Raw genomic sequence first — 24,084 nt, forward strand, 5'->3', positions numbered from 1 at the left:
CTCCCATCCTCAATTAGATAAGAGGAAGGGACTGGCCTAGATGTCTCTGTGATTTAACAATTTCTCACAAACTGACAATTGTCAGTTTGCTGTACTCACTGTCCCTACTGGCACATCCAGGAGAGCATGCACAGGAGTGTGTGTTGTTGTCCAGTTTTGTTTGGTACTAGCAAATTACTGAATGCCATTTTCTCATTATAGAACCATAGTTAATTCACTGGAATCTGGTATGCTCTTTTAACATATTCACTAAAATAATGTTATAATAGTGAGTTATAACAGATTCACTAGAACCTGTGCAGCATCTTTGTCAGGGGCAAACATTTTTAAATTTTGAAAATACCTGATTCCATGAATCAGCTATTGGAATTTCGATAATCAAAACAATGTATTTCAAGGCACTTTCCTTCAGTCTTCTTAAATAACTTTATAAATTGACAATGATTGAAATCCTGAGACTGAAGTTGAATTGTTACTTCTGTATCCTTTGAAAAACTGTAGAATGCTTGGCTAGAAAATGATCCTTTCCATTTAGACTTGCTTTATTCTCTCTTTAAAAAAACAAAAACAAAACTTTTATCTCTACTGAAAATATTCACTTATTTGTTAAAAGTTCAAATAGTCAAGCAGTTTAAAATCTCATGCACTTGGAGATAATCTTTATTAACAATTTAGGTATTATTTTTTCTACATATTTTTCTCCCTATCATTAACATCTTATCTTACATTAATATACATTTATTACAATTAATGAACCAGTATTGATACATTATTATTAATGAAAATCTATTTTTTATTCAGATTGCCTTGGTTTTTACCTAATGTCTTTGTTACAGGCTCCCATCCAGCATACCACATTATGTTTAGTAGTCATGTCTCCTCTTGGCTCTGATGGTTTCTCAGTTTCATTGTTTTTGGTGACCTAGACAATTTTGATGAGTACTGTCTTGTATTTTGTAGAATACTCCTCAATTGGTATTTGATATTTTTCTTGTGACTAGAGTAGGGTTATGTGTTTTGAGGGTATAAAGTGCCATTTTCATCACATCATATCAAGGATATTTGCTTTCGACATGGTTTATGACTTTTGATGTTGACCTTGGTTGCCTGGCTGTGGTAGTGTGTATCAGATTTCTTCTGTAAAGTTACTCCTTTTCCCCCCTTTCCATACTGTGCTCTTTGGAAGGAAGTCACTATGAGCAGCCCACACCTAAGGAGTGGGGAGTTATACAGAGTATTTATATAAGTCATGTGGAATTCTTCTGCACCAGAGATTTCTCCCCCATGTATTTATTTATGCAATCATTTATTTTTATCAATATGGACTCATAAGTACTTACTTCATTCTTAGGGTTAAATTCAATACTGCTTTATTTTAGTGCTCATTGTTTCAGCTTTGGCTACTGTTAGCTCTTTCAGTTGGCTACTGTATCCCTTTGACATGCCCCTATCGCACGCACTTTGACATGTACTCCTTGTGGATTTTTTTCCCCCCAGTACTTCTTTATTGTCTGGTACTGCAAGATGCTTCAGGTTTATCTTCTGTGTTTCCTGCCCCAGTCCTAAATCAGCCATGTCTCCAAGGAGCCCTGTTTCCTTTTATTGGAGAATGGTGTTACAAACCATGATCTGGGTGCTAGGCGTACTCATTTGTACTGGTTGTTGCCCTTTCAGCTGACAGAGCAAGGAAATATATATGTATACTTAACCAGATTATATACACATACCTATAAATATTTGTGTTTGTAATCTTCTGTACTATATGAAGCTAAATATGAGTTTATAGTCATGTCTCCAATTTTAATCCAGTACCACGTGAATCATTCTAGCCTCCTCATCTGTAACCTCTCTGACAGTGAGAAACCTGTCTCTTAACCATCTGCCATCCATTGACTTAAATTACTCAATTCCAGTATTCCTGTATAGCAGAATCAGAATTGACCTGTGCCCCCGACCCCTTCATTGACTTGTTTCATACATTTATAACAAGTTGTCACACTCTGCATTCCATCCTGGAGTCCTCCAGCCTCCACAGTGATGTTTTTTTAAAATATGCATACATTAAATCTCATTCATGGTGCTTTTAAAGTTTTTGGTTTGAATAAATACATAGTGTCTTCTATCCATCATTACAGTATACAGTACTGTTTCACCTGTTCAGTCCGTCCTTTTTTCCTTCCACGACCTCTCTTTCTTGCCCCAGCAACGACTGATCTTTTTACCATCTCCATTGTTTTGCCTTTTTTCGTAGAATATCACTTAAAATCATACAGTATGGTAGCCTTTTTAGATTGTCTCCTTCCACTTAACAATATGCGTTTAGGATTCATCCATGTCTTTTTGTGGCTTAATAGCTCATTTCCTTTTATTGCTGAATAATGTTTCATTGTATAGATGTTTGTTTATCCTTTTACCTATTGAAGGACATCTTGGTTGTTTCCAGCTTTTTGTGCTTATGAGTAAAGCTGCTATAAACATTTGTGTACAGGTTGTATGTGGACATAAGTTTTCAAATCAGTTGTGTAAATACCTAAGTGCAGGATTGCTTGATGTTACGGTAAAACTATCAGGTTTGGTTTTTTTTTTCTTTTTTTCTTTTTTTTTTTGTTACTAACAATTGCAGCAACTCTTGAAAGAGTGCAGTTAACTTCAAAACAAATTATTTGGTCTTAAGTCACCTCTGGTATATTAAAAAGCGTAGTCACTCTCAAAAGTATACCCTGGTTGATTCTGCTGCTGGCTTTTGCCATTTGGTCCATTCCCTTCTCCTAGATTATTAACTGCACAAAAATAAAATAAAGAGGTCATGGGCAGAAAAATGTTATTCTCTTTCGGAGAACTTCTTTTGAATCCAGATTAGAGTGGAAAATGTCTCTGGCCTGGGAATTTGATCATGAAATGTGGCTCAGAATTGGTTTGTGAAAGAAGATAGAGTTACATCTATTTATATGTTCAGTGAGCCCTGTAAAATGAACAGAAAGGTCTGCCAGAGGTTGACTTACTTAGCATTTCTGTAATATTTTAAGGATTCCAAGTAAATAGATATTTTTCCTCACCACAGTTGTAATGTAGGTTATCAATGTTTTCCTCATTGATGAAAAAATGGAGATTAAGTATTTTTTTCATTAAAAATCTATAAATAAAATTTCTTCTGGTATATGTACATTGATGTTGAGACTAGTAGATTGATAAAGCTATAGGAATATAATCTCTTCAGTTCTGATTTTTAAGTGTTCTTTCAAAGTTTGTAATGAATTGTTGAATGATTTGTTGCTTCTAGTTATCTAATCCAATATTAATGAGTTAGCGCAAGCAGATTTTAATCTCTTCCTTTAGGTGTGAGGGGACAGTTATAAAGAATAGTCTCTATGTTCTTGGTCGTTGAACTGACCACTCAGGATATTTTCAAGTAGATGGATGGAACATCAGTCCCAGGGAGCAGAGGAAAACCACTTGAGGTCTGCTAAGGGTACAAGTTTGTGTGTGGTCTGTTCAGTTTGACAGCCCACCATCTGAGGTCAGAAAGTTGTTTTTTGCCAAGTTTCATAGTCCTACTGAGGTCCTGCTGTGACTTCTTAACCTCTTTGAATGTGCTTCATTTTTCCAACAGACTTGAAAATCTTGGTGCTGCTGCTGGAGCCCAAGAGTTGACATTACCAGGGCCTAGAATTGGGGAGTTGAAAAGAAGGTCCCAGATGTTTTCAGGTACCTCCTCATGAAGGCCATTGAATCTGGCACTAAAACATTTGCAATTTGACCTTCAGGGTTTTTCCCATTAGCTTACGTGCTCCTTGGAAAGTTAACGTGAGAACACAGGTAACTACAGAACAAAGTAGGTAGTATAAAGTAAGTGCTAGATGAATGGTGCCCACACTGCTACAAGTTGTCTGATGGTAGTGATTTTTCAGCTGGAGTTATCAAATAAAAATGAGAAATAGCTTAAAAGTTTATCAGTAGGTATGGTATATATATCAATATTGTGTCTATAATTTACGCAGCCATAAAAAATATTTGGAGAAGTCTTTTATGAATCAGGAAGAAGCTCCTAAGCAGGAAAGCAGGATACAAAACTTCATAAATGAGAGATGCATATTTTTGACTGAAAGAAAATACATCAGAATGTTAAGTGAATATCTGTAATTTTCTATATATTTTTTGCATTATCTCCTATGGACATTTATCAACAAAAAGATAGTTTTAAAGAAGGAATACTTATTTCCTGATGCTTTCGAATTGTTTTTTTTTATTTGTTTGTTTACTATTCTGCTTTGTCGAATAAGTTTTTTGCTTTTGCCTTGTATGCTCATTTCTAGACATGATCCTCTCCACTAGTTCTTTTAACTTGGCCTGGGTCTATCAGTTACATGGTTTCTCTACTCTTGTTTCCACTTTTTATATGTGGAAATAGTGTGGAATTGGGAATCTGACAGATCAAAGTTCATATCCTAACTATTTATTAGCTGTGTAAATTTAGAGCACCCTTAGTTTCCTCATATGTAGAATAGTTAGGTTTAATCAGGTTTTGAAGACAAACTGAGATAATGTATATATTAAAGCCTGAGATGGTGCCAGGCACATAGGTTCTGCAAGATAACAAGTGGGGAGTCCTTAGTGTCTTTCTTCTTTTACTCTCAACTAGTAATTAACTATAGACAATAATAACCATCCTAAAGTATTTTCACTTTTCCCTAATACCTTTTCAATACCTTAGAGTATTATAAGAGTTAATGAAGTAATCTTTTTGAAAAAGCTCATGGTAAATGTTAGAGTACTAAACAGATTATACCAGTTAGCATGCTCTGATTGTAATAGAAAACCCTACTCAGTGGCTTAAATAATCAAGAAGTGTTACAGTAAGTCAGAGGTTGGACATTTCCTGGTATAAGATATCAGGGCTTCAGCTTTGTTTCTCTGAAGCTCTCCTTTGTGTATTGGCTTTGTCCTCAAATTGATATTTGGTGGCTCCATCAGTGCCATGTGTCTAATCAAGATTTAACAGTCTTCAAAAGGAGAAAAGGCACCATCTCTTCCAATGTATCATCTTTAGCATAGTTTCTCAACTTCAGTACTCTTAATATTTTTGGCCAGATAATTTTTTTTGGTGGTGTACTATCCTGTGCATTGTAAGATGTTTAGCAGCATCCCTGGATTCTACCTGCTAGATGCCGTTAGCCGCACCAACCACCACAAGTTGTAACAAACAAAAATGTCTCCAGACATTATCAAATGTTCCTTAGGAGGCAAAATTGCCCCTGATTGAGAACCAGGAGTTCTTCAGGAGTGAGGAAACTTTTATTAGAAACTGCTGCAGGTCTCCCTCCTCTTAGCCGCTGCCCCATCATATCTTCTTGGCCAGTACCGCTTCACATGCCCATACTTAAATCAGGTATTGGAATGAGTACCACCATGATTGAGTTAGAAATTAGTCACCTTCTTCAGCTGAGAGGAGGGTATCTACGTGAACAAAAGTAGGTTTGGTTGTGAGAGTAGAGGGGTCTGGATGTTAGATGGGCAGCAACAGTTGTCTGCTAACAGGGCAAAAAACATTCACTCTAAAATTGTTTGCCTGTGGCAAGGGCCTACTGAAAGTGCTATGTTGGAAAATGCAGGCGGTTTGACTATTGGGTTTGTAGGAGTGATTTGGAATGATAATAAGGGGGTGAGTATAACATAACTGGGGTTATGTTGATGTGTTCACTGTTGATTCTCCAGATTCTCCAGCACCTAGCACAGATCTCAGTAGATAGCAGATGCTTAATGAGAATTTTTTGAATGAATGCATATAGAAGATAGCCTATCACAATACCTTGTGAGTGAAGTGGTGTTTTGGATTCAGTGAACAGTAGCGTGGTTATAAATGCAGTTGGAAGAAATGAAGAGACTCATGTAGACCACCCCCTTTCTTTTATTCCAAATAAATGTATTCTGCCTCAAAAGAATTATGCTTTGACCTAAGTAGTGCCTTAAAATAAGCATAAAGTATTTGACTCATAATATATTATTTCATTAGGTTTCTTGTACTTCCTCCTTCAGGATTAACCAGTTCTATGACCTCTTGATTTGGCTCATCAGTTTATTGACTTTGTTTCTACATATTATATACATTAGATATGAGACATTAAAAGTACAAATTAAAAAGGATTAGGTAAACGTGAACTATATTACAGTAATTTAACTGGTTCAAATATGGTTTCATGGTTCAAAATATTTTTTGCTTATTAAAAAATTATTTGGTTAAAACAGAGTGATTATCTGTGAGTCATTGACTTTTTTTGTGTGGGGAAGTGGTGGATATGTTTATTACCTTGATTGTGGTGATGGTGTCAGACGTATGGATGGATTTGTCCAAAACGCATCAAATTGTATAGATTAAGTATATGCAGTTTCCATATACCAGTTATACCTCAGTAAAGCTGTTTAAAAAATAACCAGTGATGCACCTATGAGCAGATGAACCCTAGGTGCATCTTTTTTTGGCTCCCAGAGGTGAATCCAAAGCAGCAATAGAACTTGGCTGACGTTGTTTCTTTAGTATTTTTCCTATGTACTAATTTTGTGTTTTTGCTTTGTATTCTTTTCATTTAGAGCTAAGCTATTTCCCATTAGTGGTAGCAATGATTGGGAGTTTGGTTTTTATGTTTTGAATACTCGTTGATTTCTGCAAAGAGATTAATGTTTCTAGATGTCAAATCTTTATTGGGTGGGAGGCAACAGAGTCTTTCTAAAGTCTTTTCTGATTGTCTGCTTTGAGCTCAAATCAATTAAGATTTTTCTGCCCACTGGAAGAAGATCAGCTCTTTCACATCTGAACCTGATGAGTGTATTTCACTGTTCACTCTTGACCCATGTTTGAGATTTTGGAATTGAAGCTATCAGCTTTATTTCTCTGTATGTCTGTGTCTGTAATTTAAGAAAGGTCTTTACCTTTAAAATTAAAAAGGATTACATAAACATGAAATGAACTATTTTTATAGTACTATTTTATAGTAGTATTTCAAAATTTTTTTATTAAACATTAATACTTAGAGTGATTAACTGTGGGTCATTAATTTTTAAAATCTTTGTATAACACCACTAAGAATAATAGTAACGCACTAGTTCTTTCAGAAAAAAATTAATGTAGAGAATTGGTTAACTAAGTGTTGGAAGATTTAAAAAAAAGCAAAAAGACATTGAGGGAGAGGAAATAAATGGATGAGGTTGGGGTTATCAGAACTTCAAAATTCAGAGAAGGGGCTTCACAGAGCTGGTGCCAGTACTTCTGAGGTGGGTACAATGAAACTGTGTTTACGCATTCCAGAAAGAAAAGCTGGAGACTGGTAGCAGCTATCAGGGCAGTGCTGGTACGAGTAGCAAGCAAACAAGGAAAAAGCCCCTTCTTCTTCCTTCTTCCTCCTTCCTTCCAGTCTCTTCAAGTACCTACTACTCGCGGTGGAAACTAACAGGAAGCCAACTAAGGAAGGAGAAAATGTAGTTTGTAGAGTTCTAGTCCTGCATCACAAAGGGAGAGTGTGGAGTTCAAAGATAATAGTTTAATAAGTGACACACTTAACCCTTTGAATGAAATGGATATTCAAGAAATTGGTCCCAGGTTCAGTTAATTAAAAATATATATATATATTTTAAATTTTAATGGCAGTCATAGCTGGAAAAAATACCTCAGAGGCATGATGTAGAGCTGGGTGAACAAACTTTTTCTAAGGGATGAGATGTTAAATATTTGAGGCTTTGTAGGCCAAATGATTTCTGTCTCCAGTACTTAACTTTGCCCTTGTAGTACAAAAGCAGCTGTAGAAAATATGGAAACAAACAGTAAAATTTTATTTACAGAAACAGGCAGTGGGCTGGATTTGGCCCCAGGACTATCTTTTGCAGACTTCTGATGTAGTGTAGTTATACTTAGGGTAAAGTTAATTAGTGGTAGTCCATATGTTGGAATAACTTTGATACTTTTTAATTTGGAAGTTTATCTTTTTAGATCTGGTTAGATTAATTTTTAAAAACCTCATTCTGGCTGGAGGCATCACTCTGCCCAACTTCAAATTATACTACAAAGCGACAGTAAGCAAAATGGCATGGTATTGGCAGCAAAACAGATACATGGATCAGTGGAACAGAATCGAGAGTCCAGAAATAAACTCATATTTACATGGGCAAATAATTTGCAACAAAAAAGCCAAAAACATACAGTGGAGAAAGGAAAGCCTCTTCAATAAATGGTGCTGGGAAAACTGGAAAGCCACCTGCAAAAGAATGAAACTAGACTGTTGTCTATTACCACACACTAAAATTAATTCAAAATGGATTAAGGACCTGAATATAAGACCTGAAACAATAAAATGCATAAAAGAAAACATAGGAACTGAAGTCAAGGACCTTGGACTTAGAGAGGACTTTATGAATTTAACCTCAAAAGCAAGGGAAGTAAAAGCTAAAATAAATGAATGGGACTGTATCAAACTAAAAAGCTTCTGCTCAGCAAAAGAAACTATCAACAAGGTAAAGAGGCAACCATCTGAAAGGGAAAACATATTTGCAAGCAACACCTCCAATAAGGGCCTAATATCCAAAATATACAAAGAACTCATATGACTCAAAGATGCTCAACATCACTAGCTATTAGGGAAATGCAAATCAAAACCACGAGATACCATCTCACACCTAGAATAGCTATAATCAACAGGACAAATAATAACAAATGTTGGAGAGGATGTGGCGAAAAAGGAACCCTCATACACTGCTGGTGGGACTGCCGCTATGGAAAACAGTATGGAGTTTCCTCAAAAATCCAAGAATTAATCTACCATAGGATCCAGCAATCCCTCTACTGGGTATTTACCCCAAACACCTGAAAACCCATATCTGAAAAGATATTTGGACACCGATGTTCATAGCAGCATTATTCACAGTGGCCAAGACATAGAAGCAACCGAAGTGTCCTATGATAGATGATTGTCTAAATAAACTGTGGTACATATATACAATGGCATATTACTGAGCCATAAGAAGAGATGAAATACTGTCATTTGCAACAACTTGGATGAACCTCGAGATAGTCATGCTGAGCGAAATAAGCCAGACAGAAAAAATAGAAAATCACATGATATCACTTACATGTGGGATATAAACCTAAAAGCAACATTTGAGCAAGACAAACAAACAGAGACTCATGGACATGGACTATAGACGAATGGTTACCAGAGGACTGTAGACTAGTGGTTACTAGTGGGATGGGGAGGTGGAGAAAGTAGTTGGGATAAAGGAGATCAAATACAGGGGGAGGGTGAAGTGGGTAAAGGGGATCAAATATATAGTAGTTGATGGAAACTGGACTTTGGGTGATAAACAGAATAGAATGTATAGATGTCAAATTATAATGTACACCTGAAATTATATAATTGTATTAACCAATTATATAATTGTATTAACCAATGTTTTTTTTATGTAAACATAAAAAAAAAAAAAACTCATTCTGACTAAAAGAGGCCTATAAGAATACCAGGGGAAGTATTAGCTCTGCCATTCTCTTTTTCACTTATGATGCATTATCAATATTATCTTTAATACATAGTTTCTTTACAGGAATGTTTTTAAGCCACTTACTCATTTTCATATGCTTTAGTTAAAATTTTGTGTACTTGCACAACAGTGTGAGTATATTTAATGCCACTGAACTGTACACTTAAAATGGTTAAAATGGTAAATTTTGTTACATATATATTACCACACACAAAAAAATGATGCAACTCTACTTGTATATATACACTTCTTATGGAAAATCAGCCTTTTCTCAGATATCTCAAAGTGATTGGCTGTCATGAACCTTCATAAGGGTGCCAATTTCCATCCATACATTAAATTCATAAAGCTTGGTTTCTTACTGGTTTTAAAGAAAAAGTAAATAGAATATTTAGTGTCTTCTCCCTAATCACAGTGGATCATCCTGTACCACTCCTTGGGTATGCATATACCCTCTGGAGGGAGACCACTGAGCTAGAGACTTGTTTCCTAATAGAATGCTTTCATTAATTTTGAGGCAATACATAGATAATTTTGCAAACTGGATTTTTTCTCTAGTTCTTCCCCTGCCAGCATGCCTTGCTAATGGTGTTATCCTGACCTTGTATTTTCATGCCTGCTCTCCCATTCCTAATTCAGCTCTGCTTTTTCATTCATCTTTCTATAGCACTTTATATAAACTTCTATTATAATTCTCATCACATTGTATTTTAGTTATTTGCTTATATTTCTCTCTTCCTTCCTTTTTGAATAGCATGCCTTGGTTGTATACTATATTCCCAGCACCTCGATGTAGCACGCTACATGCTGTCACTAAATACTTTTATCAAATTATTGGAATTAGAGCTTAACCCAGACATTAATGAGCTTTTCAGTGGTTCATAACCTGAGCTGTTTATGGTGGCTTAGCCAGCTCTTCCTCCCCTTTGTAATTTTGGTTAGCCCTAGTTTTTTTCTGAGTCCTAAATCTCAACTTCACCGCTAGCCACAGCCTTTTTCCCTGCCAATATTTCGCATTAGGAAGACTAGGATACAATTTACACTTGCATAGTACACATCTTTCAGAATAGTTATTATAATTAATCTTTCTGATGTTGATTAATTCATTAAATTATTGACTGTGCTACATGCTAGAAACCCTGCTGGGGGATACCATAATGAGCATTTTACATACAGGGAAACAAGTTGGGTGACAGGTATAAGATTACATATCATATTAATGGCAGGATGCAACTAGATCCTAGGTCTCCTGACTCATTGTCTATTGGATAGAAGGGATTGCTGTGAAGAATTAAAACAGGATAGTTCAGATGGTATGTGTGAGGGAGTTCACTCATGATCATTCTAACCTCTACTTGAGCATTTTCAGTAATTGAGGAGCCCAGTCTCTCAAAAGAAGTACATTACATTTATTTAGACCATCATGGAGATTCGATTTGGCATACCAGTCACCTGGTCCACCCTTTCAGGTGGTCAGATGGGGATCAGAGTACAAATTCAATTCAGGATTCTCTGGGAATGGATGGTTTGAAGAATTCTGTGGGGTCTTATGCCTTGGCTGCTAGAGTAGCAGTTGACTGATGTGTGGCAGCCAGATAGAGTTTCAGAGACTGAGGGTGAGTGGCTGTTCTGATGCTGGTGTGTATCTTGATGTGGCCTCTACAGAATCAGGTCAGTATGGTCCCTAGCATTATTTGAGGGTTCAGAAATTGCTTACCCAGAAGTGATGAAATTCTGAGAAAAGAGATCACATGAACCAAAAGATAGAAAAACAGGTTTGTAAGTCAGAATAATGGGAGATTATAATGGGAGATGTATATCTGGCTCAGAATCTGGAATCTATCTAAACCAGAGATTTCCTCCTGCTGGGGTTTGGCCTGGCACCAAATTAAAATCATAAGGTTGCTTGCTTTGTAAGCAGAGGATTAAGAACCAGTTGAATAGTATCTTCCTATGAGCTTAAGATTATGAGGACTTGACATTCTTTTATACTAGAGTATTTCTCTCCAACAACTGCCAGACATTCAGAATCAAACCACCCAAACCTGTGGGAAAAGACTGCTGTATTTTTGACCTTCCAGTTTTTTGATATTCAGTTGTCAAAAAAACAGAGCCTCTGTCATTACCAATTTCCTTATGAAGGACAGAGCTGGTTGAGATTTCCAGGAGTACTGCTTATTTCATACTCACTGTTACTTGGGAAATATATGAAATCTGTTATTCTATGATTTGTGGTAGTTTATGCTACTTATTATAATTGAGGAATAAGTTACCATCTTCACTTTGATTCCTGTAACACTTTCCATAAAGCACTAATGTATTCTCTACTTCTACTGAGCCCTTGCTGTAGCCTCACTGACCTTAGTCCCTGTTGTTTCTCTAGGGTCATCTAGTAGCAGACATCCGAATCAGGCAACTCCAAAGAAAAGTGGTTTAAAGAATGGCCAAATGAAGAATAAAGATGACGAGTGCTTTGGGGATGATATTGAGGAGATCCCAGACACAGATTTTGATTTTGAAGGGAACCTGGCTCTTTTCGACAAGGCAGCTGTGTTTGAGGAGATTGACACCTATGAGAGAAGAAGTGGCACCCGTTCCCGGGGCATCCCAAATGAAAGGCCTACTCGGTACCGCCATGATGAGAACATCCTAGAGTCAGAGCCCATTGTCTACCGACGGATCACAGTGCCCCACAGTGTGAGCAAGGAGTTCTGCACAGGTGAGTTCCCTTTCTATTATGCTTAAAACAGAATGACCAGATTTGAGTCAGAGTCTTATAGTAGGAATTAACTAAAGTGGCTTGGTGGTTGGCGCATTATTACTGTCTCTTGGAGATTATGGCTAATACAGCATCCTACCCACCACTGTCGGTGAGCCGATTTCTCTACATGTTCATTTATATCCTGCATCTGGTAGGATCCGGTCTGCTGTTTATTTGGTATGTTATGATCAACAACTAAAGGCATAGGGACCACCTATCTAGATTCACATAATTTTACCAGAAGTTTAGCTCTATTTTACTAGTTGTTTGCTGGGTTAAAAAACAGTTGGAGATGGCTAAAATTAGGGTTTCAATAAATTATATTTGTTTACTACACTGTCCTCATCTCCTGCTAGCCATGTTCATTGAGGGTTGGCTAGTCATAATTCTCATATAATAAAATAGTACCTTGGTACTTATATAAGTCATTGCATATGGTTGTCTAGTCTATTACTATAGTGATTTTTAAGTTTCTTTTTTTTTAGCATTAGAATCTTTTCTTCAAACATATGCCGATAGAGGCAGATAAAAACAGCTGTGTGAAAGATGGTCTGCTCGTCCCTGCTCCGTCCTCTCACATCACATTATTAACTGGGCTTCTTAGAATACAGTTAGAAAACTATTGTTACTGAATGACCTTAAGAGCTGAGGGGAATCATAATCATTTTAATAAGCAGAGAAGGAACTAAGTATAAACATTCATTTTGGTTTGAAGTTTTGAATATAGAGAATATAAATCTTGAATGCTAGTAGCAGTTATAGGGAGAATTATAGAGACAGCTTAATTATATTGAGAGGAAAATCAGAGATATGGCATGGCTTTTTTGTAGATAACAGTAGGGCTCTGTTGTATTGGTTTTGCTGAGTATAGAAGTTTGCATGTCCTTTCCATGTGAAAAAAATAAGCGGACTCTCAGGCTAAGAAAGAATACTAAATTGTTTCCATCTTTCACTAGCAAACTCTGGCAGGCGTGCCTCTTTACTAAGAAGGTAGTTTCCTTAAGTGGCATTGACTGTATCTTGCTGAACTCGTTTGATTTTTACCACTTGTAAAAGCAAATAGCATAGCTCAGAATCACACTTAATTTGCTAGATTTTAGACTTTTCTTTTTTTTTTTTTTTAACACCTACAGTACCTGGTCTTCCTAGGTGGTCTCCCATCCAAGTACTAACCAGGCCTGACCCTGCTTAGCAACTGAGATCAGATGAGATCATGTGTGTTCAGGGTGCCATGACCATAGGCAGATTTTAGACTTTTCAAAAGGCATCTATCATCCAGTATCCAGCAGGTCTGGTAGTCACTCAGAGCCTGCCATCCATGTACCTCTGACTGTTCCCCCTTTACTGCTCTCAGTTGCAAAATAAGCTGCCTCTACTAGTAGTTCTTTGGGCAGAGGTGGTTGAGTCACACAGTATGTGATTTCCCTGAAATTCCTGAGCTTGGGAAGATTATAGCCTGCCTTGGAGTGAAGTGGCTAAAAGGGAGAGAATATCGGTGAAAATCAGGAAAGAGTCACAGATCTAAAAGAGCCCAAGAAAACATTTGTTAAAGTGGACAGAGGAAGAGGTGAGAATTTCTTCCTACTACACCCTTCACCTCCCCAACCTGATTTTCACACACTATTAATTTAATGACAGAAGTAAAAAGTTCCCTTCTCTCATATGAAACTGTTCTTCCAGAATTGCCATTAAACACACTTCTAACCACACGTGCTTGTCCTTGGCCAAGAACTCAGGTGTGGCAGCTTGTGGTGTGTAGTGACCAGTTGCACTTCACTGGCGCACGGTAGTGAGGGGACAAGAGGCCCTGCAGCCTCATGCCATCTGGTTTTCTCTTTGTTCTCAACAGTGATAGGAGTGGATATGAAGCCCTTGGCTGGAAATAGAGCAAGCAAGCCGTTATCTTGCTGAGCAGTTTCTCCTACAGGCGATTTTTATCTCGGCTCCAACTCCAAGGCCTCAAAGCAGATTTTACTGATTGTTAATTCAGATAGTGCACAGCCGAGGACACTTCCAACTGGATGCACAGCCGAGGACACTTCCAGCTGGATCTGCTATCCATATGTTATTAGGATCAGAATAAGGCAAACTATCTAGAATATGTGGGGAAACAACCTAGGTTCATAAAATAGTAGTGTTAGGTTACTTGATCACCTCATATGATTTTCTTATTTTACGGATGAGGACTTCAAGGCCCAGAGAGGTAAAGGCTCTAAAAAACTTTATCACATTTTCTTTCCTTTTCTGAATGTGGTTTAGTTGAAGAGAAGAATATAATATGAGATCGGCAGTTTAATGATAAAATAGACTATAGTCATTTCTCTTTAGTATTCCCTCAGAAATGGACCAACTTAGATCAGCAGTTGTGGAAAGTGACTTGGATAGCTCCTCAATCTAGCCTTGTGGCATTCATGTCCTAGAACCTCAAATACCTTTTTTTCTACTAATCCCCAGAGTAGCAAAAGAACAAGATGTTTACCGCTTATTAGGTGATAGCTTGGGTTTTAGGATTCTGACAGCTTGCTGTGTACTGTGTATTCCACATACTGACTGCATGCTAAGTGGTGTCAGCAGTTTCTAAGCCATTACTAACTGTTCATACTCTTGGCAGTATTCTTTGCCAACTGTGTTTGGAGGGAGGGCACAGCAGTGTTATAAAAGGTCTGTTGATTGGGAAAATACATTCAGGAAGCAGTTAAACTTAGCTCTTTGTTTAACCCAAGTCTTTTTTTTCTTGGAAAGCCCTTTTGGGTCCTTTGATAGTGTGACTGTCTAGCAGTCACAGATTGTCAGACATTTCTCCAGCTTGGCCCTCCCCTGCTAAATAATGGTATTAGTGGCTATATACCTGAGTGTTAAGTTTGGCTATAAGGTGTGAGCACTCTATTCAGTGGTGAGAGGTCCCCAAAGAACACTGGTTAGGAGAATGGTAAGGCTTCAGAGAGGAATCTTGGATGAATATTCATAATAATCTAAAAGAAATGTATAAGACACTTTTAAGTCAATCAGAACACTGTGCTTATTATTTGTAAGTCACTTGAAGACAGTCTTTGTGTTCAAGTTATTATAATGTACTAAGAAATAGAAATATGCCGTATATGCCTGGAGTCCAATGAGAGTGTACTGGGTGTTGAGAGGCAGGAGAAGGCTTGAAGACTGGGCTGTTCAGGCAAGGCTTCACAAAGGGAGCAAGACAGAAGCCCTGAAGCATGGGCAGCGTTTTTCATCAGGCAGAGAAGAAGAGGAGAATATTCATGGATAGACTGAGCAGGTGCTGGTGAGGAAAGGGCCGATGGGAGGTCAGCCATTGGCTGGTTTGGCAAGTGCAGAGAGCCTTGTGTGCCAGTGATATCGTCCTGTGGCCACAGGGAATAACTGAAGGATTCTGAAAATGACATGTTCCAAAGACTTCTAGTCTTTAGGAAGATTGGTCTTATGATAGAATTCAAGGTAGAATGAAAGGAAAGACCAGAATAGGAAAAAACAGTTAAGCTCATTACATAACTAATGTATCATGGGTTTGGACCTCTGAATGGAAAAGAAGACAAAGATGTGAGAGAAATGACAAAGAGGAATTGGATAGGATTTAATGATTGAAAATAAGTGAAAAAAGATAGAGTAATCAAGAGCATTAAACTTGTGGGGCAGGAAGAATGGCAGTGAGAGTCCAATTTCAGTTAGATAGCATGAATTTGTAGTGGGCCAAGTCCACATAGTTTTGATCTTCCTCCTGCATTGTTTTTGTGACTGAGCCCATGGAAAGCAGATAGTAGAGTTGCCACACTAAGGGATAGAGAGGTGATAAAATTATTAATTACTAAAGGCTTCAGTGAGGAGGCTTCTGTAGAGTTAGAGAATTGAGTTACGTAGCCAAAAAGGGACTATAGAGCCTGTTTCCTTATCTGTAAAACGAAGTAATACTTGTCAAATGAGATCATATGGAAAAGCAGCTAGTGCAGTACCCATTTTATAATTGTTATTTATCAATATTTGACTTCAAATATGAATTTCAGTAAGGTTATTTCAAAAGATCAACATTTACAAAATTTCTATTATGTACTAGGCACAGTTCTGGATACTCTGGCTAAGTCATTGTCCAAACCTCAAGGGCCTTAGAGTATAGGATAATCAAATGTATAAACAAGTAAATAATAAAAGTGTGTACCAGGTTTAGAGGTGGCAGAAAGGAGAAGGTGGAGGCCTGGTTCGGGAGAAGCAGCGTCATTATAATCAATATCATAGTATTGAATATATTCATTGAGTATTTATTCTATTCATGTGCTGTCTCAGTTAAATTCCTGGCATCTCTATGAGGTTTCACCATTACCCGCCCCCCCCTTTTTTTTTTTGTTACTTTTATTTTGCTGTAGTTAAATGTTCCAGTAAATCTTTCATCAGGAATGACTTTCACATGTCTTAAATTCTTCATTCCCTGGGTTCTAGTAAATTTCTCTCAGGTATATCTTATTCAAGAGCCCTTCCTTTTGGGTAGAATTTTCATTTAACTTCCACCATTTGTTTTCCACTGTGTAGCCTTTTTCCTCAAGTACATAGAAGCCAAATGGGAAGCGGTGGGGTCCTGTTGACGCAGGCACTGAAATCTCTGCAGTTGTCCCATCTGCTTTGCCTGAAGAATGTTTCTCTGCCTCCACACTATGTGTGTCTATATTTGGGGGAGCAGCAAGTGCATGAAGATGACCTGAAGTAGAGTTTCTGTTTACTGTCTTCCAAAAGGATCAAGTCAACATTTGAGCTAGATACTTGGTCTGAGCTCCCTTTGAGTCTAGGACCACTCAGCCATACCCATTTCTCTTGGTGAAAGCAGTTCTCCTACCCGCTCTGCAGGGAAGTAGCCGATGAAGCCACAGTTAGTTCCTTCTGTTTTGTGGCTTGCCTTTTTACTCTTCCCACCTCTGCTAGCTACGTCTTTGAGCTTCAGTGGGGATATATCTTGCTTTCACGGCAAGCTCAGCTTTCACCATTACAGGCTGGCAGGTGTCTTCCACTGCTGGCATTCTATTTCTGCCTCTGAGCCCTGGCTGCCTTCCTTTGCTTCTTGTTACCAAGAATCCCTCAAGAAATGTTGTAATGCTTTCAAGACTAGCAGTAATTTTATCTCCTGAGGAACAGGTGATCAGGAAATCTGTTTTGGGTTTGTGTATGTGTTCAGATAGAATTCAGGAAAAAAATAAATGTTCAAGTTTAGACGTCGCCATTGGAGAATTTTACCCTGAAGTGGTGAGACTTCCTTTAGCAGCTGTTGTGCTCTTGAAGAGAATCTTTCTTATTCACAGAATCAACTGTTTCCTGTAGTGGAATTGGTCATGATCTCATTGCCTTCTCAAACCATTGACCCAATCCACATAGTTTCCTGTCTCTATCTCCCCGTGAACCCCATTCTCCATCCTGTGTTTACAGGTTAGACCATGTGTTACAGGGATATACCTCTTCAGCATTGCTTATCTTAAGAGAGCCACAGGGAGACATCAGGAGGTAAACTCTAGGGAGATATTCTGAATCAGAACACCTGCACTAATACACCTATGCTCCTGCACCAAGTGCCAGCACAACTTTTCATTGAGCAGAGCTAATGAGCCTAGTTTCTGAAATTGTATCTCTGCCGGCGAACTTCCTTGACAGTGACTTGGTCGATTTGGGGAATCTCAGATTCTAGCAGATCCTCCAGTGCCAGGAGTGGAGGGAGTGGTCAGTCCCTTTAACATGGAATCCCTCAGAGTTTCTGGGCCTGAATAATCAGGTGGGCACTTGTCATTGGCCTGAAGGGCTTGGTTGCAAGTCATTGGCAATCTCATGAGGTTTTAGAGTAATACTGTTGAGACAGCTGTCTTTGCTAGACTCTTCCTACAGTAATGAACATTTGTGCTTCCTACAGTCTTTCACTGGAAAAGGTCTCATGGCATCTTGTTGCCAGAGTTTAATTTAAGAATTTAAGCTCAAACTAAGGGCTGGAGGATTTGGAGCCTAGCACATTATAACCCCACATCTGAGTTTTTGATGGAGCTGCTAATTGGTCATTCTAGAAACTGAGTTTGTCTCTACAAATGTGACTACCTTGCCAGTATATGCCATCTTGCCATTTCAGAGCCAAAGATATCTAGCCACAATAAAGAAAGAGTTTGATTTCAGTGTATTCACCATCCTCTTTAAATTCAACGTATCATAGCTAAGTCAGTCATTCACCCCCGCCCATACCTTTGACTCCTTGGCCTTCCATTTTCTTTTCTCACTGGAATCACCATTCTTTAAGTATCCAGCATGAAACTTTGTGGCCATCTTTACCTCTTCCTTCTCATAAAAGTTTATGACTAGAAAGGATCTTTGAGGCCATTTTTTTAAATTTGATAGCAGACATGGTGATTCTTTCGGTAGCAGCCCTGGCAAAGAGTTTTCCTTTATCTTCAGTATTCATTCTGGCCCTAGATTCTCTTCTTCCTTCAGAATCACCCTTGAAATTGTCTTGACCATTTAGTTTTTTGTACTACCCCACAGGTTCCCTTGTGTACCTCGAAATCAATTCTACAAGATCATTCTGCTCTCATTTTCTAGCCCTGTCAGCTTCATCCTGCATAAAACAACTTCACTTTTAAAGCCTTCTGATGTCTGGCTCTGCCCCTACTCTAAGTTAGATTTGACATGAGCCTCTGGGCTCCAGGCAGGAAAGTTTCCATCTGCACATGTCACACCCATTCCAGCCTCTGGAACTTTGTTCAAGGTTCTTCCACACCCAACCTGGAGTGCTCTTTCTCTTATCATTGTGACTATAGTCCTGCCTGTCTTTCAAGGCACAATTTAGTTTGAGAATTTGACACCTACTGCCCACAGTTTCTGATTTAAAATTACTTGTGCTCAGGATAACACAGTTTAGTTTTTGTATTCTCTGATACTTACACATATATATTTTTTATTTTCCAACTAGATTGGAAGACTGCGTGAACAGGATCTGTTTTCATATCTTTTTATTTACTCTGTCTCCTGCCACTCCCCACCCCACCACTGTCTTGATGTATTATTGCTCTGTAAACATTTGTTGATCATATGTGGAGGCACTCAACTCTCTCTTTTTTTCTTCCCAACTTCTTATATTGGAAAAATTTCAAAGAGTTGCTAGACTAGTTTAATGAACAACTGTACACCCTTCATTTAAATTCAGTTAACGTTTTGCTACATTTACTTTATGTAAATAAATAAACTAAATACACACACACACACACACATCTGAACTATTTGAGATTTAGTTGCATTCATTGTATTTCACCCTTAAATACTTCCATATGTACTCAGTAGGTTATTGCTTTGCACAACCACACTATAAGATTGTTCTCAGGAAATTAAAATTAATACAAAAGTATTATATACACTCCGTATGCAAAACTGTCCAGTTGTTCCAATCGTGTCCTTCATAGCTGTATTTTTAATCAACCATTGCATATTACATTTAGTTGTCATATCTCTTTAATTTCCATTAACCAGAACAGTTTCCACAACTTTTTTTTTTATGATGTTGTTTATTTTGTTTATTTGTGAAGAGTCTAAGCCAGTTGATTTGCAGAATACCCCTTAGTTTTGATTTATTGTTTCCTTTTGGTATGATTTATATTAAACATTTTTTGCAGGATTTTGGTGGGGCTCTGTCACTCCCTGAGCATCATGTCATAGAGTACACGATGTCAGTTTGTCCTATCACTGGGGCTAAGTTTGATCACTTAGTAAGGTGTGCATCAGATTTCTTTGTAAAAGTACTTTTCCTCTTTGTAATTAATAAGTAATCTTGTTAGGTAGTCCTTTACCTTTTGAGTCCATAGCTTGTTCTAACAGAGCTTTAACCTGAAGAAATGAGGTACAGTATGGACAGGAGGGTTGGTCTCTAGTTGTAAATAGGAAAGGAAGTGGTGAGGAAAGAGTCAAAAACATGTTGCCCACTTTTGCCTTTGGTTACAGCTTAGCTCTTACCCAGCTACCCAATGGAATGCCCTGAGGCTATTGTACAGGTTTTCGTCCTATTTGTTCATTAGTTCTACACATCTGTGTAGCCCCTTCACCAGGCACTGTGCTAGCACTGAAGGCACAGTGGAGAAGAAGGGGATATAGCACCAAACAAGATAAACACAGTTACTGCCCTCATGGAGCTTACAGTATAGTGAGATAGTCCAGAAAGAAAACATCTACAAATCGTATTAAGTACAATAAAGAAAATAAGCAGCATGCTGAGACCAAGGGATATTTAAGCGTGCCTGAGTTCTATCCTGCCTTGGGCAGAGACAACAGTGTCACCAGGAACAATTGTCGCTCCACTCCTCTCACCCGTTCAGAAATGTCAGTCATTGATGTACCAGGTGCCAGTGCTGGAGGCTGCAGCCTGACCTTGCATGTCAACAGCTGATTAAAACAGCCATTTTTATGACCTGCTCCAGACACGCACATATTATCAGAACTATTCAGGAACCATTGATAGCAGTGTAAAAAAGCTGAATAAATTCTCAGGAGGCCTAAGCCACTTACAACCCTAAACCTGTCAGGCAAGTCACGCACATGCCTACTTCAAACACCCTCTTCACCTCTTCACGCAAGGGAGAGTTTCCCTGAAGTCCATGCATTTCTTCACCTACTTGTTCTTACTGCTGAATTGAAAATGGGTCAGAGCAGCGAGACTTGAGCCTGCCACCCTACAATCAAGCTGGCTTTCCAGGTCTAGGTCTTGTGCTGTGTGTACAGGTGCCCCCTCTCCCATTCTGAGGGCTCTCTGGGAGCAGACCTCACTTTCTACTGCCTCTCTCTAAAAATATAAAACTCACGGTACAGGGAGAGGAGAGCTTATCCCACCCAGGCTGGCTAGATGCTGCAGCTGGACACTGTGTGGCTATTACTATCTCCTCACTGATCTGCGTTGGGGAGGAAGGGGCACTGCTGATGAATTGGCACATTCTGTAGCTCAGGGAAAGACGAGGCCAGGAATTTCTTTTGCTCAGTCTGCTATTGCAGGGTCTAAGACTCCACTGTACTGATTATCTAAAAGGAATGTGCAAGCACCACAAAACACTTCTTTTCAACATTTACACACAAAGTCCAACCAGTCAGACTGGCTTATCAGAAAGAGGCAGAGGAAAAAAACTCCATGTCTTATCAATAAGCAGCACAGCTATTTCATGGGTATAGGGATTTATCTAGGAATTTGAATTTTAATTCCATTCTGTGCTGGTCGCCCAATTGGGTGGTGATATCACACTGGTCCTTTTTTGGAGTATAAAACCACTGGTAAATTAATACCCTCCCAGACCTATAATGTACAGACAGTCCCTGCAGATTTACATTAAAGCTACCACTAAATACAGTTTGGTATCAAGTTATCTCTGAAAGGAGAATTCATTATGAGAAGCTTAAATACACCTAATACTCTTGATTAGGGTCCACAAGGCCTCCCATGATCTTGCCCCTATAGAGTTCACCCCTTTACCTTTACCTTGGACTCCAACTGCCATCATGCTCCAGGCACCTTGGTTGCGACAATTGTTCCTGGTGACACTGTTGTCTCTGCCCAAGGCAGGATAGGACTCAGGCAGATAGAGAGGCTCCATTAACCAAGAAGATAGTGTTAATTTTAATGTGTAGATATTTTTATTTTATTATCATCGTTACATTAAATTATTATTCTTTGACCTTCCCTTGAGAAGATACAGACCTGGAGGCTTTAGGTTCAGTCTTTGTGTTTAGATTCTTGTTGTTAAAATGTATAGCCCTAACCTCATTTTGTGTGATTTTAAGAATCTGTGGACAAGATTAGACACCTGATAGAACCTCAAGAAATTTCTCTTGAAACAATCAGTAAAAAAGACAAGTTTTTTTTATGCAAGGCCCTGGAACCGATAGGATGATGATGAACTTCCACCTTAGAGTTCGGCCAGACCAGAAATAGCACTAGGTTTGCATCACTTATAGGTTTGAGTATCTGATGTGAACGAACTCACCTCTATTGATAAATATAGCTAAGACAAGTTGAAGAGGTGGGGGCCCAAGAAGTAAAAGGACTCTTTGCCTACTTTGAGGAGTTTACATTCCAGTGTAGATGAGGACACAGGATCTAAAAAAGCATCTGATCTGTCCAGACAACTAGTTCCATGCAGTCCACGATGACTTGCTAATGGGAATCTTGTTCGTTAGTCTGTCAGCCAGTGCGGCCAGATGGGGCTCTTTGCAAAGGGTCTGTTCCCAGTGACTTTTAGCATTTTTGAGATAGCATTTGTTGTCAAGGCAAAAGCTGCTCATTACAGATCATAATTTTCGATTTTGCTGTTTCCTGTCCTGGTTTTCTGGGCCCTGAAATGGCACCTGGTGTGTTGATACTGATACATATAGTACTGTAGACTTTTTCAAGTGTAGCAGCTATTGCAGATTTTGATCTTATAAAACCAAGTACTTTCCATGATGTACTTTCAATGACTGATTCTCTCTAACCTTTATAGAGTTCTCTTTATTTATGGAGAATAAAATGTGCAGGATTCTTCTGAATAGCTTAAAGCAAGCCATAGGTTACTTTCTGTGTACTGTTTCCCTGTAGTATGAGTAATGGGTCACGTTCACCCCATATGGGGAGAAAATGACAAATTGCATGAGAAAACAAGTTGCTAGTTGAATTTCTTAAGCAAAGAGAAAGAGCTAAGTAGAAGAGAAGAGGAGGAAGAGGAAGTAGGGAACAGATGGGATCAGTGAATCATACTGCCTTGAAATCGAATAGCAGGACTAGAGGGTCAGAAGGGTTAGGTAGTGTCTATTCCACTTCTAGAGAAGGATAAGGGGACTGCTTGTGAGGAGAACCCCCCTACTGGGACAGACTGCTTGTGAGGAGAACCCCCCTACTGAGACAAGCATGTTATCTCCTAATGTGGTTAATAGGTGGTTGTTCCATGCTTTGTGCTGGCCTTTTCTTGGTAGTACCAAATATATCTTGGTGAATCTGGCCTTCATGATGAAAGATAAGCTGCTAAGAGAGCTTAAGTTCAACCCCACTCCGTATGGTAGCTTGAACAAGTTGTTACTCAGTTCTGTATCCACTGCTTGAGGCTCTGGGGGTCTACATAGTATGCCTCAGTCGCAGATGAGGCAGATGGGTGAGGGCAGAGTCAGTCTTAACATCTTGGCTTTCACAGAATCCTGGATTTGTACATGGTACATTTACTGATACCATGTACCAGATCTTGTACTAGGACTAGGAATACACCCATTTGTGGACCTGGTTTCCTATAATCGCTATCCTTTTCTCTCCTCACCTCCTGTTGGATTGCAGACTCTGGCCTGGTTGTCCCAAGTGTTTCCTATGAGCTACATAAAAAGCTGTTGTCTGTGGCTGAAAAGCATGGTTTGACACTGGAGCGGAGACTGGAGATGACAGGCGTGTGTGCCAGTCAGATGGCACTGACCCTGCTTGGAGGACCCAACAGGTAAATGCCTCTAGACTATTGGGAGCCAAGTGTGGGGTGGTAGTACTTTGCTGGGGCCCCACCACCGTGCCTCACACAAGAGAAGTTCATCAGATAGCTGCTGCTCAACTAATGGGAACACCTCTATGAAGCCACTTTCCTGGATGCTGGAAGGTTTTTGTTTGCCTCTCTTAGCCCTCTTCTGGAAGTCCTCATTCTTCCCTCAGCAAGCCACCCTTTAACCCTTTCTTTCCTGATAACAGCTGGCTTTGAGACTGCTACTGTCACAGACCTGCCTTCTAAGAACCTTCAGAGACCTGGCCTTCGGCACTTGTCATTCACTCAAAGGGGCTGGGATACAAATCTCTTGAG

General features: G+C 38.8%; 1 protein-coding gene and 1 pseudogene across 1 annotated transcript in view; one reads left to right on the plus strand and one right to left on the minus strand.

Moving 5' to 3' along the window:
• Positions 1 to 24,084, plus strand: part of EDC3 (enhancer of mRNA decapping 3) — a 59,623-nt gene that overhangs the window by 28,593 nt on the left and 6,946 nt on the right. The window contains exons 4-5 of the mRNA XM_015597660.2: positions 11,903 to 12,238; positions 23,580 to 23,733. Coding sequence (XP_015453146.1) covers positions 11,903 to 12,238; positions 23,580 to 23,733 — 490 coding nt within the window. The remainder of the gene's footprint in view (positions 1 to 11,902; positions 12,239 to 23,579; positions 23,734 to 24,084) is intronic.
• On the minus strand, positions 13,405 to 13,523 carry LOC112471730 (annotated as a pseudogene).

The sequence above is a fragment of the Pteropus alecto genome, unplaced genomic scaffold (genome assembly GCF_000325575.1).
Source record: "Pteropus alecto unplaced genomic scaffold, ASM32557v1 scaffold38, whole genome shotgun sequence".
Lineage (NCBI taxonomy): Eukaryota > Metazoa > Chordata > Mammalia > Chiroptera > Pteropodidae > Pteropus > Pteropus alecto.